The sequence below is a fragment of the Zonotrichia albicollis genome, chromosome 11 (genome assembly GCF_047830755.1).
Source record: "Zonotrichia albicollis isolate bZonAlb1 chromosome 11, bZonAlb1.hap1, whole genome shotgun sequence".
Classification (NCBI taxonomy): domain Eukaryota; kingdom Metazoa; phylum Chordata; class Aves; order Passeriformes; family Passerellidae; genus Zonotrichia; species Zonotrichia albicollis.
In genome coordinates, this window is record NC_133829.1 from 12,874,656 (window position 1) to 12,891,275 (window position 16,620).

At 36.8% G+C, this 16,620-nt stretch overlaps 1 protein-coding gene across 3 annotated transcripts; it reads right to left on the reverse strand.

The window, feature by feature from the left end:
• Window positions 1-190: 190 nt before the first annotated feature.
• On the reverse strand, window positions 191-10,444 carry DNAAF4 (dynein axonemal assembly factor 4). 3 transcript variants are annotated; one of them, XM_074549385.1, is made up of 9 exons: window positions 9,218-10,444; window positions 8,491-8,610; window positions 7,983-8,116; window positions 6,751-6,991; window positions 5,856-6,001; window positions 5,170-5,279; window positions 4,306-4,459; window positions 3,185-3,290; window positions 191-2,134 (listed from the first exon to the last, which is right to left on the reverse strand). In XM_074549385.1, exons 1-9 carry the CDS (start codon window positions 9,489-9,491, stop codon window positions 2,025-2,027), a joined length of 1,395 nt encoding a protein of 464 aa, XP_074405486.1. In that variant the 5' UTR covers window positions 9,492-10,444; the 3' UTR covers window positions 191-2,024. The 3 variants fall into 3 exon arrangements, with proteins under 3 accessions (XP_074405486.1, XP_005487902.2, XP_074405487.1); XM_005487845.4 differs by having other exon boundaries at window positions 8,491-8,638; window positions 9,218-9,433; XM_074549386.1 differs by lacking the exon at window positions 9,218-10,444 and adding an exon at window positions 8,974-9,106 and having other exon boundaries at window positions 8,491-8,638.
• Window positions 10,445-16,620: the final 6,176 nt, after the last annotated feature.

Here is a 16,620-nt window from a genome sequence, read left to right on the forward strand (position 1 = left end):
CGGTGCGAGCACGGGAGAGCCGGGCTCAGCGACAGCCAGCTCTGAGGAGACGCGCTCCGGTACATGCCAGGAACGCTAGTACTGAGGGAATAAACAAACAACCACCACCCACAGCCTCGCCCCCCAAAAAAACAACCAAACAAACACCCCAGAACATGCCACTCCCCCCTCCCCCCCCCAAAAAAAACCCCTAAAAAACTACAACAACCAAAAAATCCGCCAAAACCCAAAGGTGCTGTATATGGACAACAAATCTTTGATTCTTCTAGCCTCAGGTGGAATAACTCTGGTGACTGGGAATTAACTAATTTGGAAAGATTCCTCGAAGCACAGGCCCTGCTGCTTCAGGAGAAACTGTCCCAAGAGCCACTCGGACCGGGGATAAGGCAGCTCTTAACTCCCACCCACGTTCCTAGAGCACTTCTCACCAACAGGCACTGTGCAAACAGAGCAGATCATCCAAAATCCCAGAGGTTTAGACCCCAACAGTGCTCTGATACTGGAACAAAAAATAAATGGGAGATTGACAACAGGCCTCATTAATAAAGGCAATGTCTTAGTCAAGTTCGATCTAAGAAAGCAAATTAAGTGTCAGCTTCATGTCTTACATGACTGAGAGACAAAGAAAAAAGCTTTCACTGCACCTCTGAGGAGCAGCAGGTTGTAACTGGCTTGCTCAGCAGCACTAAGGGAGGTACCCCACTCAGAGAAGTTTCGTGGCAGGCTCATCAATACAGCACTACAGCACTTTCCATAAACAGACAAAAAAGTATTTGTCATATAACTCATTCTCTACTGGGAAAAAAAAAATATTTAAAATACTTGCATGTAAACATTAGTGAGGAAGCACAATCACTTGTAAATTTCTCCAGGGCTCTATTTTTCATATTCCTGTATGTTAGAAAAAAGGTCAGAACTAAATCATATTACCCAGAGTCTCACTCTATTCTTACTCTCATTTATATTTTTATTATCCATACTAACTATTTCTGCCACACATATTAAGATATTTTCTATGCTCAAGATTATCACTAATGCAGAAATTTACATCAATCTCAAATTCTACTGTCTTCCATAGTCATTATGAGTCAAATTACCACTGTCCACAGTTTACTAAATAAGGTCAAAATGTTAAGTTCCTCACTCTCCACCATGCATGTATTTCAATACACATCTTGAGCAATGTTTGCTCTGACCAAAAACAGTTGACAAATTTGAAATGCTTTGCCCTGTTAGCTGAAGGGCTGACTAAGATGATCTTTCTCCTGTTGTTCTCCTGTCTCTGCTCCTTAGCCCTCACTTCCCCTCAGTAATTATTAAAAGAAAACAGCAATATCTGTAAGTATAGCTCAAACAGCAATATCTGTAAGTACAGCACTACAGCCAATAGAGGCGCTCAAACTGCTGCCCTGCCCTCCTTCCAGCAGTTATAAAAAGTGTTCTCAGCCCCTTGCAGGGCAATGCAGCAGTTTTCTGAACCAGACATTTCTGACTCACCTCAGCACTCCTCTCAAGGCTCCAAGTAAAACAGCTGGAAACAATGCCTGCCACCTTCTCCCTGATACAACACTGTAAAATTTGCACACAATAATATATATCTGCATGATAAATACTTTATTATAAAGACAGAAATCAGTCATAAATGGTATTCAGGAAAGAGACTGATGCAGAAAATTCAGAAGTCTGCTAAAACTGCTACTCAAAGAAGTGTAATTGAAATGGCCCCAGTTCAGAAAGAACACTTAACAAAAAGGAGCCACTTCAAGTCCAGGGTTTCAGATTGTCAGAGTAACATAGAATGCTAACAAAAAGCAAAAATACAACAACTTTGTATCAAAATTATAGAAAATATATCTAATCATGCTTAAAATACTGTACTTTCCAATAATATATCCAATCTTTTACCAATTTTGTAAGTGTTCCAAGTGAAGCAGAAAAATGTCTAGGTAACACACACTGAAGAGAAATAAGATTCCTTCTGATGTCCTCAAAGGCATCAATGTTCCTTTTTTATACTTTTTTAATTAAGAACTTTGCATTGTTCCTTGAATTAGTTGTCGAATCTTCTCAGCATCCTTTTCTATAATTTTATTTTTAGGATCAATCTTGAGAGCTGCTTCATAATCCTGGAGGCCTAATATAGACACATTAATAAGAATATCAATCAATAATGCAAAAGCATCCTCTTTAGCAACTAACTGGAAATAACTACTCCCCAGTCATATACATAAAGTATTGATCCTGAGGTTTGTCCTTAAGTAAGATGGGATCAGAATGACATTAGTTCAGCTTCTATCAGTAAATAAACATATTTTGTTTATCTTATTTTAAAAAACATTGTAGTGGAAACACTCTACCACATAAATATTTTCAGGTTTTGAAAAATGAAAAGAGAGCCTCTTCATTCATGTACATACACACCTATATATGTGTGTGTGCATGAAGGGACTGTTCTAAAGTGTTCTGCAAAAGAGAGGAAATAATCCAGTGTGAAAATACGAACAAAAAAGACATGAACTGTGAAAATCAGAGCTTGTGGGGAAAAAAACAAATCTTGAGTATAGAAAGTAAAATCTTGCCTACATTAGTCTTTTTTATAAGGTTTCAAAGTGCAAATGAAACCTTGTAAGGGAATAACCAAGCGAGGCCTGCAGAAAAAGGTAAAAAATGGCCAAAGCTTAGTACTTCAACACTGACATTTTTAATATTTTTCCATTTCTATTATCAGCTTTCACTTGTAAATATGCTTTGCAAAACTGATTTGATACTCTTGAGGAACTGAATAGGGAATTCAGTTATTTTCACACAAATCACACGACTTGATGAATCATTTCACTCATTAATATGGGGTTCCTACCTCATTTTACAAAGATGTTACTAAGCACTTCACAAGTATTTTAGAAATATTTCAGGTTATTTTAATATCTTCAGTGGAAAAACTCCTTAAATTAGGAATGCAATCCATTCACTCAAACTTGGAAAGATTTTTCAAGTACCCAGTACATTTACAAAAAAATAAAAAATGTGGTATAAATATTCCTAACAAAAAGACATAGATTGCATAAACCTCCTTCAAAGTCACTCCTGAAAACATAAAGGTGGAAGCAGCCCCACTGAGCTAAACAGAATTACTTGCATGTCACTATAAATTCCTGTGCATGTTTCCATAAAAGCAAGGCCTCACCTTCCGTGTACAATTCCAGCTGACAAAACGCTGTTCCACGTCGCACGTGGGCTTTCACTCGAGCGTTCTCATTATCAGGAACAGGTGGTGTCAACAGTTCCAGAGCCTTCACAAATGACAACACCCACAGTATTTATAAGTAGGTTTTCCATAATTTGTTTTTTTTTTTTTAAATTTATGAACACTTCTCTCACCTAATTACTATTATTATACAGTAACATAACAACTATTCAAACAGTAATAGAAAATAGCTATTCGAATTTAACTATAAATGGCTTGTGACTCTAGTCATTAAGATTTGTATCCATCACCCCCAGTTTGCCAACTACAGTTACATTACCATGGCTAAAAACTGACAAATGCCATGTTAAATGTTTATTGCAGTTAAATAATGTGTTCTGTTTCCATACATGGTATAGCCTATCATGCTATCAAAAGAAAAAGAAAAAAGTAGCACTATAAAAGAACATGTGTTTTAGTAGCAGTTAGTTTTTAGGAAAAAAAACAGGAAAAAACCCTCAAGTTTCAAGACTCAAGTACTTATTAGTTAAAAAAAATAATAATTCTTGGAAAATTTTCCCACATCATTCAGGTGCCATTTGAGATCATTCCTCTTGTGGCACAAATAACAGCTGCTAAAACATCAGGACAATACAGCCCTTCTTTGAAAATGTTTGGTTAGTTAGAAGTTTTTTAAGGTATCTTGCTCATCACCACCATTTTTTTTTCTTTCCAACCAAATGAAGCACATCACAACACAATGGAAAATGTATGAGTTTACTTTGGTTTTGTTTGTCTCTGCTCCAAGTTGTGGGCTTTTTCAAGTGCACATATTGCTACAATATTTTTATCTGTAATGAAACATACTGGCCAATATATGGCCATTTGTCACAGATGTGTGGAAGCCTGGTTTAGGGTTTTATTGTTGTTTTGTTTTAAATTTCTGAAAGTTCATTCATCACTATCAAATTTTAATATTTCACCATGGCTTTATTATATCAATTTTTAATTCTAAAACTTTGAATTGCACTAACATGTATTTACAGATCTGCTTAAAACAGAACCAGCACAGTAAGAAATCACATTAATGCAAGAGAGCCTGAGCTCCTGGATTTTTATACCTTGGAGGAATCTTCAATAGCTTTGTGCAAATTTCTCAGTTTCAGGTGGCAAGCAGCACGGTTCAGGTACAGCAGGGGGAGTTTATTGTTCAGCCTCACTGCAAGGTTATAGGCATTTACAGCCCCAAGGTAGTCTCCCATTGCAAACATTTTGCTAAATATTCAACAAAAAAGTGAAACATGCACTTTAAAGAAGGGGATAAATACAAAAAAAACCCCCTACATATCATTAACTCATTTTCAAATATTTGAGGTTTTAGCATCTTCTCCTTTGAAATGCCCTTTATAGCCTTTTCTGAGAACAACATAGCTGAAGTTCAGTGCACCTGGCTGCTGACAATACAGCTTAGAGGTACACAACAAAAATAGTCACTGCTTGCAAGCAATGAAGGATTGTAAGAGTGGACACATTTATGTAGACACAGATCTAATTTTGAAAGCTTTGTATATCTGATTATGATTGCCTAATCAAAGCTTTCTCTATAACACAGCTATATAAATACACCAGCATTTATATAAAGTCCCTAGTTTATTTTACACAGATGTTTAAAATCTCTTTAAAAAAGTACAAATGAAATTAAATCCACTTAGGTATAATAGTGCACTGCCTCAACTTTCTTCAAAGAAGAATATACATAATGTGTTTATAATTATTTTGTTCATCATGAGCTTCAACAATTGTATCTCATTCTATCAGATTCTAATCCCTAAGCTGTCAATAAAATCTCTAGTACAACTACCATGACTACTCTAGACATTCACCAACTCTGTCTATAATAAATAGAATATACCGAAACTGAACAGTAGACAAACACCATAAAACTAATTTATTTTTAATGCATATTCACGTGGAATGTAACTTACTTTCCTTTGTCCTTTAACCAATCAGGATTCTTCTCCTCTTCCTTTAAATCTTCCAGCTCAGATAAATCAGAATTTATTATTCTTCGAGCTTCTGCTTGTTTATGCAGCCACTGTAAATAAAAAATGTGCTATTATTTCTCAAGCAAAAATTCAAATCCAAAAAAGGATTTTATTTTCATCTCTTCACTCATACCTATCAAAAGAATTCTATTGACCACATATTTCAGACACAGGAAAATATTTGATAGTGTCCAATATGAAAAACTTCAAAGTTTCCCCAAATATTTTATCACCATGAGAAGTGAGGTTACCACATCTCTAATACATTTTTTGTTTACTTGTCTGTTTTGATCTTTCAAAATTACTTTGTGTTCATTGAATCGAGCTCAAAAGAGCTGTGAGCTGGAAGAATCCTAAATATAAGAGCTAGAACACTTCAAATTTTCTACTTCAACTAATTAAATTAATATTGCTGCCTTTTCTCCCCTTCCCAAAAAAGGAACATGTTATTTATTAATCTGCACAACAGGGTGAAAAGAATTTTTTTATAAAATTGGCTTTTTTATCTCTTAATTTAAATAAGACTGCCTTCCTTAGAAGATGAGGATATTGCACAGGTAACATTCCTTGGCACAGACACTATTTTTGTATTGACTGAATACACAATAATTAATTTCCCACCTTACCTCCTCCTCCTCTGCAACACGAGATTCTCGCAGAGCTGTGGGAAAAACTCGTGGTGTAAAGTTGACTTTAATTGTAGCAGCAGCTCGGGGAGCTGGTAACTGTTCTTCCCTTAAATCCTGTGAAAATATACTACAGGAACCACGACCTATGAAAAGAGTTAGAGCACTGGAAATGAAAAATGAAGTAAGAGATTTTTCTGGTTTTCTACCAAAGTCCAAAGTACACCTGCCTTAGAAATGTGACACACTAGAATTAAATCTCTAATTGCTTGAGAAAACCTTAGACCTGATCTTCTGAAGGGAAGATTCAAACAATCCTTCTTCTTCCTAATGTAGCAAGTAAAGAAATGGAATTTTACAGCATCTGTCACAACTGAACTTAAACTCCTCTTACACCTCTCTCTCTGTCGCTTGTATGATGCTGGGACAGGGCAACAATAAGAGCTAAAACTAACCTATCAAATCAAGCAAACAACAATTCAATGTCTTCTGCTGGTTTAGCTCCCTGAATTGGCTCTCCATGGATCCAAGGCACAGGACAGAGAGCACCAATGAGATTGAATATTCCATGAAATCCAGTAGTTGGGTAACTTTGGGCAACAGAAACCCCACCCACAGGAAGTCTGCATTACACTGCCAAAAAGGCTCTCTGATTTACTTTTCTAAAGCTTAGAACAAAACCCACCCTTGTATTTCCAAAGACTTCAGCTAGAGCTAAGAACTCTTGTGCTTCAGCTCAATAAATTGTCTGAAAACAACAATTTTAAAATAACCGTGAGCTAAAAGAACTGGTTCAGTATGGTGGAGACAAAGATAAGTGAAGAATTAGAAACATCTGGGAATAAAGTTATACCCACACTTTAAAGAATTACAAAGTACAGTTCAATTATACAACCTCTTGTGGATTTGAGTCTTGTCTTAGAACTTCCTTCATTAGGAATCCGAGTTTTGTTCAGTTTTTCATTTTTTCTCTCTTTTAATGGCTCTTTTTCTTGATGTAATTCCTCTTTTGCTTGTATGCTCTTGTATTTATCACCATCTTTTTGTTGGTTTTTCCATAACTCCAACTCTTTAGTGACCTTCTGCCGCTCCTTTTCTTTTAAATCTTCAATTCTTTTTCTTTCTGCTTCCTCTAGCTATTTGAACAAAAAGACCCCTAAGAGATACAGAACATCTGAAAATACTGTCTTGACTAAGTTAAAGTTACTTTATTTTCCCAGTTCCATATCCCAAGCATAGAATAACCAATAATGTGACCATACTAGCAGAATTAATTAAGATGCTTGAAAATGCCTGTGAGAGTAAAGATTTCTGATCAGCTTTTAGAGGTCTCATCTTTAAACTATTTTACTAATAATCCTAAGGTACAATCTAGAAACATTCAGAAATAAGTTTTAAACAGTGAAAATCCTAGCCATGTTCCAATGTAGATCTCTGGAAAATACAGAAATGTAAAATATATGTGATGATATGAACACACTGTTTCTTATTTCTCCTCTTTGAGATTATTACATATCTAGAAGAGGTACAGTATTGTTACTAAGTCACTAACTGTAGTTCTTTTTGGTCAATATTGCATATGCACTCTTAAAATTTCATTGCATGCTCCAAAAACAAAAATCCTTTGAACACTAGTGAAGAGACCAGACTTTTTATATACATAAACATTTTAAGAACATATCTTAAAATATACATAAAAAGTAGAATAACAAAGACACAAAACACAAAAAGCAAGTCTGATATAAAATACAACAAAGAGTAAGTGAGAATTTTTAAAATCAGTATTTTATCATAATGCTAAGGGACTAAACACCTGCAAAGGCCACAAAAGACTAGTTTTGCCACATGACTGTAGTCTCCTTTGAACAGACATAAATCTGAGCTTGTCACCAAAAGCTTTCATTAGTATTACTCACAGAAAGTGGCAACTTGTAAGCACTTTGTCAGTAACATTTTCATATTTGGTAATAAATAGGTTTAAATGCAGAGAAATAATAACAAAGTTCACCACCACTACAATAAAAATTGGAACTTTTCATATTCTTTAACATACATTTAACAAAGCATCTGCCAGATTAGTTGGTAGCTGTTCACATGAATGTCTTGCAGAGCTTCTTCTAAACCTACCTTCATTGTGGCCTCCAAAGCATATTTTTTGTTTTCCTGTTTTGTAATTTTTTTTGCTTTTGTCTCCTCTTTTGCCTTTTCTTGGGCTTCAAGAACAGCATTCTCTCTCAGATGTTGTAGTTTCTCCTTGTCAGCTTAAAAAAATAAACTATCTTAGTCATTGAGGCCTGATGTTCTATTGGTATATAACATGTTAATGAAAATTATTTCCTTTGCTACTTTGGCAAAATACAACACAATTACAATTCAACAAACCAGGGTCTACCAAGCCCATCTCTAAAAGAGAAAAATTAAGATTTACTTAAACACAAAATGTTTTAAACACAAAAACGTTGCACAAGAAATATTGTTTTATTTCACACACACCAGAACTAGTAGATATTCTTTGTTCTCACATACTTTCTATTTTTAATAATGAACAAGGCCGAACAGAGCAGATATCTACTAGCAGAAATTTCTCAGTATGGTTTCCTTACACAGAATCTAGTTTTCTGAGTAGAAAACTTACCATTTGCTAGAGTTAGGGAATCCCACATGGCCGGTTCTTTTTTATACAAAGTGAAGAAAATGTTTCCATTTCCAATCTTTGCTGTGCTGTTTTTGTCATCAATAGGCGCATATAAAACGGCTTCAAACAAAAAGGGAGGGATGCTTACCTACAAAAACATAATCTGTGCTAATATTTACTATTTTCAATTCACTCTCACATATTCAAAGCAGAGCACAAGCATACAGTAAACCTCAAGAGACAGATACTTTTGACAGAACTAATTTGCTTTGTATTCACTGTGGAGGTTTATAGAAGCCCAGAGAAGGTGCTTCCTTCCCATTAAGGGGGGGCCGTCACAAGGTAATTAATATTTAATTAATGAGATTGAAAAGTCTGCTCTTCAGCACTGCAACAGAAGCCGTAGATTTCAAATTTAGGATTATCCACAGTATAAGCAAGTGTATAAATTCAGCCCATGTATGAGAGTAAAGACAGCGGCACCTGTTGAATGGGAAGAGCATTAGTAGGGAATGAGCAAGTGCTAAAGCCATGATCTGCCGCAGGACGGGCGTTTAACAGCCCGCAGCAGGCAGAGGGAGATGATAAAAGATAAAGGGTTCTGCCATAAAGAGATGATAAAAGATAAAGGGCTCTGCATTTGAAGGGTTGCCATGGTGCACGGCACGCTGAGCAGGGTTCCGGAGTCGCCCCGCGGCAGGAGGCCCGTGAGGCGAGCGGCTCCCACCTTCAGGTATTGCTCGCTGCAGAAGATGTTGGCGGCGGTGGCCCGGGCGCCGCGCAGGGGCAGCGAGAGGTACACGGCGGTGAGGCTCTGGCGCCAGCTGTGCTCCTGCAGCCACACCGGCATCGCCGCGGCCCGAGCAGCTCCGGGCCGCTCCCGCCCGGCCCCGCGGCGCACGCCGGGAGCTGTAGTCCCCAGGGCCTGAGGGCCGCGGGCACCGCTCCGGCTGCCGGCGCTCGCAGCTCCGCAGGGCAGGCAGGAACCCAGCTCGTGTCATCCACGTACATTTCTAGAAAGAGACAAACTGCTGACAAAAACTATCAAACGTTAGGTTTTTATCAAAAAACCATCTGGTCCAGCCTCCCTGTTCAAGTAGGGTCACCCCAGAGCGCATAGCACAGGATTGTGTCCAGATAGGTCTGGAATATCTCCAGTGAGGAAGACTCCACAGGCTCTCTGGGCAGCCTGTACCCACAGAGAAGTTCTCCCTCAGCTCAGGCAGAACTTCCTGAGCATCAGTTTCTGCCTGTTGTCTCTTGTTGAATTGCTCAGCACCGCTGAGAAGAGCCTGGCTCCATGCCCTGGCACCTCCCTTCAGACATTTAGACATTGCTGAGGTCCCTGCCAGCCACCTCTCCTGGAGGCTATACGGGCCCAGCTCCCTCAGCCTGTTCTTGTAAGAGAGATTCTCCAGACCCTCGAAAGAACTCGGTAGCTCTGTGCTGGACCTGCTCCAGGATCTCCATGTCTGCAGTAGCGAGGAGCCAAGAACTGAAATACTCCAAGAGTGGCCTCCCCACGGCTCAGCAGAGGGCAGGATCACCTTCCCTGACCTACCCTGGCAATGCTGGTGCTGAAACCTCCACATGTCCCCTAAAAATAACTGGGTCACATAGCAGCCCCACGCTATTGCTGAGCAATATTGTCTGCTGCACTGTCTCTGCCAAAAACTCAGGAGGTAATTTACACATTACCACTCCATGTTTCTCAAACAAACTGTAACACTGTATTTGCCAAAATAAAGTCTAGTATATTGAAAGTAACTGCTTCTGGAGACAACAGCCTTAAAGATGAGCCAAACACAGCTGGATAAAAATTCAGGTATGTTTAAGTTCCTCAAAAGTACACAATTACCTAGAAATATTAGGAAAAATCCAGAAACAAAAAGTCTAGTTTTCCCTCTTTCTTTTAATATGAGATCAAGGGTAGTGGAGTTTAACATGGCTCACATTAGCTAGTATTTCTAATGTGTATCACTGAAGATTTAATTTTTATGTTAAGATTTAATTTTTATGTTCTATTACATGTAATACACAGCAATATTCAAATAGTAGAGGTTACTTTTAAGTACTGTTTATATATAAAAGTAGGTATTGCAGAGATTTATAACTTTTTTAGAACAAGAAATCCATCGTAACTCATATGACTTCTGGGTTATTCTGCACCCTCACTCACCCACATCAATATCATCTGGAAGAATCCTTGCATGGACTGGAATATGATAATTGAATTATATTCCTCTTTCCAAGAACATTCAAAGTGGATAGCAGCATAGCAGCTAGAATGTGTTGAGGTTGCTGGGGTCCCCAGGATGAGCTGAGAGATGAGGTATCTGACTCCATGTTCTCAGAAGGATGAGTTATTATTTTATGTACGTATATTATATTATATTAAAAGAATGCTATACTAAAACTATACTAAAGAAAGACAAAGGATACAGACAGAAGGCTTGAGAAATATGATCTGACACAGCTGATGGTGATTGGTCATTAAGTAAAAACAATTCACATGAAACCAATCAAACATGCACCTGTTGGTAAACAATCTCCAGACACATTCCAAAGCAGTAAAACAGGGAGAAATAAATGAGATATTATTGTTTTTTCTCTGAGGCTTCTCATCTTCCCAGGAGAAGAAATCCTGGTGAAGGGATTTTTCAGAAAATGTGACAGTGACAAGAATAATTGTAATGTAGTAACTCAAAATCTCCTACCACTCCAGCTGCAGTCATCCAGCAAGTCAGAGGTTTTGAGTGCAGGTCTTCTGCCTTGGTCACCCAGGTGTCATTTTTAGTTTAATCACAGAGAATATACTGAAATGAAGCAGCTTGTTATTCATTCCTGCTAGAAGAACTGTATTATGCATACATGCTTTACAAGACACAGTTATGGTTACCAGTATTTAGTCTTCTCAAATTACACAAAAAAGAGCTCCCATACATCAACGAAAATGTCTATTTACTTAAAACCTCAATCTGCAAAGCAAGGCTTGTAGGAGTGACAGTAAATATCACCAACATGTTTTTATGTCAAAGTAGCAGATTCAGCTGCTAAAGAACACAAAAGGGATTCAGCAAGGTCTTGGATCAACCTTAAAGGTTTTGAATTGATGTGTATGCACAGAACCACCACCTCTGTCCCACCCAGCCCACAGCCTTACCTGGACAAGCTGCTGTGCTCTCACTGTGGCACACTTGAAAAATAAACAAGAGATGCTCAGGCAGTGTGGTTCTTCTGCTGGCACTAACTTTCAGTCAAAAGTCTGCAGTGAAAAGTTTGCAGTGAAAGAAGATAGATTTTTCCATTGAAAAGCTGATTCCTAAATTCCCATCTCCTGTGCCATGAAGGATGCAGATTTATGTTCCAGACAAACCTTAATATTATTAATATTCTGCACCTTCCATCTGCCTATACATATATATATCTTTTCTGGGGTTATTTCACTTCTAATGACTTCAGAAATTTTAATATAGGGGAAAAAATAATTTAGATAGTTTACATTTTCTTACCTTTAATTATTAACCTTTTTTTCTCACATCCTTCTAAATTCTCTCTCATTTCTCTCATCTCTCCGTATTTTTAACAAAAAGCAGAAACATTTTATGACACTGTTTATTCCAACAAACTGTTTTGCATGTGTAGCTTGGGACCTATATCAGTTACTTTTAAAAATTATTGGTAAAACAGTGAGTTAGTGTGTGTTAATTCTGGCATTTTAACTAACAGGAAGAGCTTAGTAATAATTTTAAAAACTGGAATAAATAATTCTTTGCATAATCACTTTCCAAGTGCAGAAAGTTATTTAAAAAAAATCTATTTGGACAAATGGTGCTTGAGCCTTCCTTCCCATCCTGTGAAGAAATAGGGCTGAAGGCACAAGATCTTTTCCCATGTGCTTTAAGTCACTGCAGATGAACACCTTTACAGAGCAGAGCAGCTCTCCAAGAGAGGCAGGAGCTGTATTCTGTGATCCATATGACCTCACGCTGCTTCTTGCAAGGTTACACTTAATCCAAATGCCTTCTCACAGGCAGAATATGAGAAGCATCCATCTAGGCATTACTTCATCTTCAGAAAGTCCACAGGCAACTTCCCCACAAAAATTATCTTTATTTTAAAAGAAATCGAAACTAGACAACAGAAAGCAACAAAGTTACATACAGTGCTGGACAAAGCCTACCATATACATTTTCCAAGAACACTTGAATCAGATTCTGATATATGTTCTTCTAAAAGGTAAAAATATCACATCATTATTAACAACAACAACAAAAAAAATTAAATGTCAACAATCTTAATCAGCTTGTATTTTGCATTGTTTGGATGGCAGTAGATTGGTAACTTGCCTTTTTCTACTCACTTTTAACTCTAAAAGGAGAAGGTGGACAAAAAATTCCAAGTCAGAAGGCCCTAAAGACCACAGTGCCTGCTCTAAAGGCCACAAACAGAAGCTTGGAGGAAAGACTAAGTTTTGAATAAAAATCCCTACAACTTTGTATAATTTCACATTTCAGAAAGAAAATAAACTATCAAGAAAGAAAAAACAAAAAGAAAAAATAATACATTAAGAGCTTGCCCTCCTTAAGTTATAAGGAAGCTCAGATTTAGACCATTCTGTAGAGGAAAAGATGAGTGCCCAGGAAGAGACAACTCTCATAATTCCAATCCCAAAACGTCTCCAGTACAACAATTCCTGAAATACAGTGCACAAATCTCCAAGGAAAAAGGTGGGGTTGGATCAAAAAATTATTTTGAAACAGTTTCTTTGAACATGAAAAGGAAAATTATGTATGGTAAACAATGCAGAAATAGTTATTCCCCATGGTGCTGGGATAAGCCATTTCTAAACCAAGAGACAAAGGGTGACACTGAAAACTTTCTGCTAGAGGCAGCACCTCTGAGACCTGAACACCACTCAGAACTAATTACCCCAGAACTGATGGCACACAGCACTAGGCCACCAAAGGGGCCTTTCTTTTCTTCTATATAAAGCAGAAGTTATCACTTCCACATAAAGTGAATGTGCATAACTCAAGATGTAGTGTAGGATAGTTATATTGCCATAAAGAGTTCTGCTAAGTACACTTAGTTTCCAATTTTAGGGAAGAGTCTATTCTAATATAGAAAGCTTCTGCCAAAACTTAGCAAGTGCAGAATAACTTTAAAATACATCCAGTTCTACATCCTCCTGCATATATCTAATTACATCCAATAGACAAAAAAATTGTATGCCTTCTAAACAAACAAAAAATTATATATTTTGTGAAACAAGTAAAGAGTGTTAGAATAGAATTTTCACACACAAGAGCTGATTACCAAATGTTCACCCATTTATCAGTGGATAATATTAAGAAATTCATATTAAGTAATGGCAACAAGATGATAATGCATATCAGTGCTGTGTGTTCTGAAAGGTACTCAGTTTTAATTATTAACTGCTACCATCTATCATACCTCATTCTATGCAAGACACCTCACCAGCTACCAATCCATAAACAATAATGTTTCACATACTTCATAGAGTAGCTTAAAACACATCATGGTATGAAATCATTTGTATTACATAGTAATTTAATCCCTGGCCACAGGGTTAATGTTGGACAAAGTCTGGAAACTTTTCCAATTTGAATTACATACATGAACTTTGTCACACACCACAGCACTAATGCATGTATTACATCAGACATGCTCTAATTTAAAATCAAAACAAAAAAGTTGTTGCAAAAATACATGTCACCAATGTGGAACACATTCAAGATTGTATAAAAAGTACTGAACTGATATCCCAAAACAGGTATATTTAAGCAGTACATAAGGAAAGATTAGTTTTAATATGAAACAGTCATTTAAGTCACATACAACATGATAAGAAGCATGACTTCCTTTTCTTAAAAATGTTACACCAATACTTTTACTGACAGGCAATGCTTATTTATAAAATGAGAGGGATCTATTTAATGCAGATGTGTTACTGTATTAAGTTGGAATAAAGACAAATGTTAAAAAGGTGCTACATTTTAACACCACTGATTTTGTAAAAATCTCAAACCATATAAGCAGTTCACTTGCAAATATCACAGGCCCCAAACTGCAAACACTTTAAAACATTCTTGACTGTGTGCATGCAGTTTCACCTACTTCATTAATTGTCACATGCTTGAAATTAAGCCTGAAAAATGTGATTACAAAACTGGTTCTTAGATTAAAAACTTCAGAGGTCACAAAGTATAATCTTCTTTGAGCAGCCCCCAAAATTATAGTTTTCTTTTAAGTAGAGCAAACTTCATTACTTTTCTCTAGCTTCTTTCATGTGAAGATCTCAAATAAAAACTAGGCCTCTAAACAACCTTTGGAAGTAAGCATCAGTCCCATCTTCTTTCAGAAGAGACAAGCACAAACCTGCTAGTTTCAAGTTGTAGAAGGAATGAGTAAAACAGGAAGAAACAGGATTTTTGCTACCTGCCCTCTAGTCTGTATCCAGCACTGTCACTTACTTGTTCTCTCATTTAAAATTGGTCACTAGCAAAAAAGTATTAAGGACAGCACAATCCAATTTATACCTGTCACTTTCAGCCTGAGGGGAAGAAAAATTTGGGAGCAATATAAGGCTGCATTTCTGATCATGACCAGAAACCATGTAAAAGGACACAGGCATTTCCCACAAAATGTTAAGGTTTGCAAGATTTACAAAATCTTTGCAATATTTTTGGTGTGCAGCACCAGTACAATCTAAATCACCAGCAATGAAAGAAACACATGAGAGTTCAATACAAATTGTTTCATGTATTACAAAAACCTCACCTATTCTAGCCAACCCTCCCTCCCTCCCTCCCATCATTCTAGAACTAACTTCTACTGCTAATCAGCTGACATTTTCCTAGTACCTCACTAATTAAACATGATTGCTGTTTCTCCTGTGCATACTTGAGCTACTACTTAGTCAACACATGCAGAGAAAACCAAAATATAACTGCTCTCTAGATAAAGAGTTCAAGTATGCCTAGAACATATCAGTAGGGCAAGCATATTGGCTGGATGACTTCTGGAGATCCTTGTCAGTCCTATCTCTAAGATCACTGTCCTAACAAGTGTGGAGTTGGTTGTTCATTTGTTTTTATTTCATATCATTGACATTTGCTAATGCCTTGAACTTACAAGTTAATAAATGAGGAAAATTTACTGGATTACAAACCCAATATAATACCAGTTTAGAAAAAAAATCTAAAATAAATTGTTAGAATAAGTTTCATAAACACACAATTCAAGGCCGTATAAAATGATATTCCAGATGATTTTTAAGTATTTAAGAACACTATGTTTAAATACTAATGTCCTGATAGCTAATCTAGAAAATAGTTTCCTAACTTCATGTTGGGTTGAGGAAAAGATTAAGAAATACATGGCTATTTTAAATGCAATGTCTGCTCCAAATGTCAAAACATGAATTAGATTTCTGAGAAGAAATGAGCCAAAATCTTCTCACAAGAGGCATGGGGTGTGGGAGTGGGAAAGGTAATAATATCATCACTGGAGCTTTGGTTGAATTTTCACTGAGCAAAATTCTGATTTCACTTACATTACTGTAGGTGTGAACCAGCTCCATTATGTTCACAGTGCTAATTGTTGCAGAGATTAAACTGATTCCTAGAGGAACAAATCTATCTAAACAAGGTTTGGTTTAATTGCTACTTCAGGTAGCAAAAGCAAATTCAAACAGTCTGTCAGTCATTAGGAGAACTACTGAAGAATAAATCTCTTTAACAGAGGTTGTTGCTTGTTTGGTTTTTTCTTGTTGGTTTTAAAATCACACCTCTAACAAAACAAGATTAATTCTAGTTAATGTACTAAATTAAAGCAACTACTGATGAAAACAGCAGCTCTGGATCTATCTTTTACTTCACATCTCCATACTGGAAAATCTCAAGATATGAAATATGTCACACACTAGATATTATTTTCTTTTTCCTGATGAGAGGAACACAAAAAAAGACCAAAAACCAAAACAAAAACCCCACAACCCAACCAAAACAAACAAAACAAAACAGCCAAACAAACAAAACCACCCCAACAAAAACACAAACAAACAAACAAACAAAACACAGCGGGGGTTTTTTTGCAGCGGGGTAC

What these genes read in the sequence shown, in the direction of transcription:
- DNAAF4 (XM_074549385.1), bottom strand. Translation starts at nt 9,491, where the DNA reads ATGACACGAGCTGGGTTCCTGCCTGCCCTGCGGAGCTGCGAGCGCCGG. An exon ending in CTATTGAAGATTCCTCCAAG is followed by an intron (nt 3,291 to 4,305) that starts GTATAAAAATCC and finishes TCATTTGTGAAG; the next exon opens with GCTCTGGAACTGTTGACACC. An exon ending in GCTGGAATTGTACACGGAAG is followed by an intron (nt 2,135 to 3,184) that starts GTGAGGCCTTGC and finishes TGTCTATATTAG; the next exon opens with GCCTCCAGGATTATGAAGCA.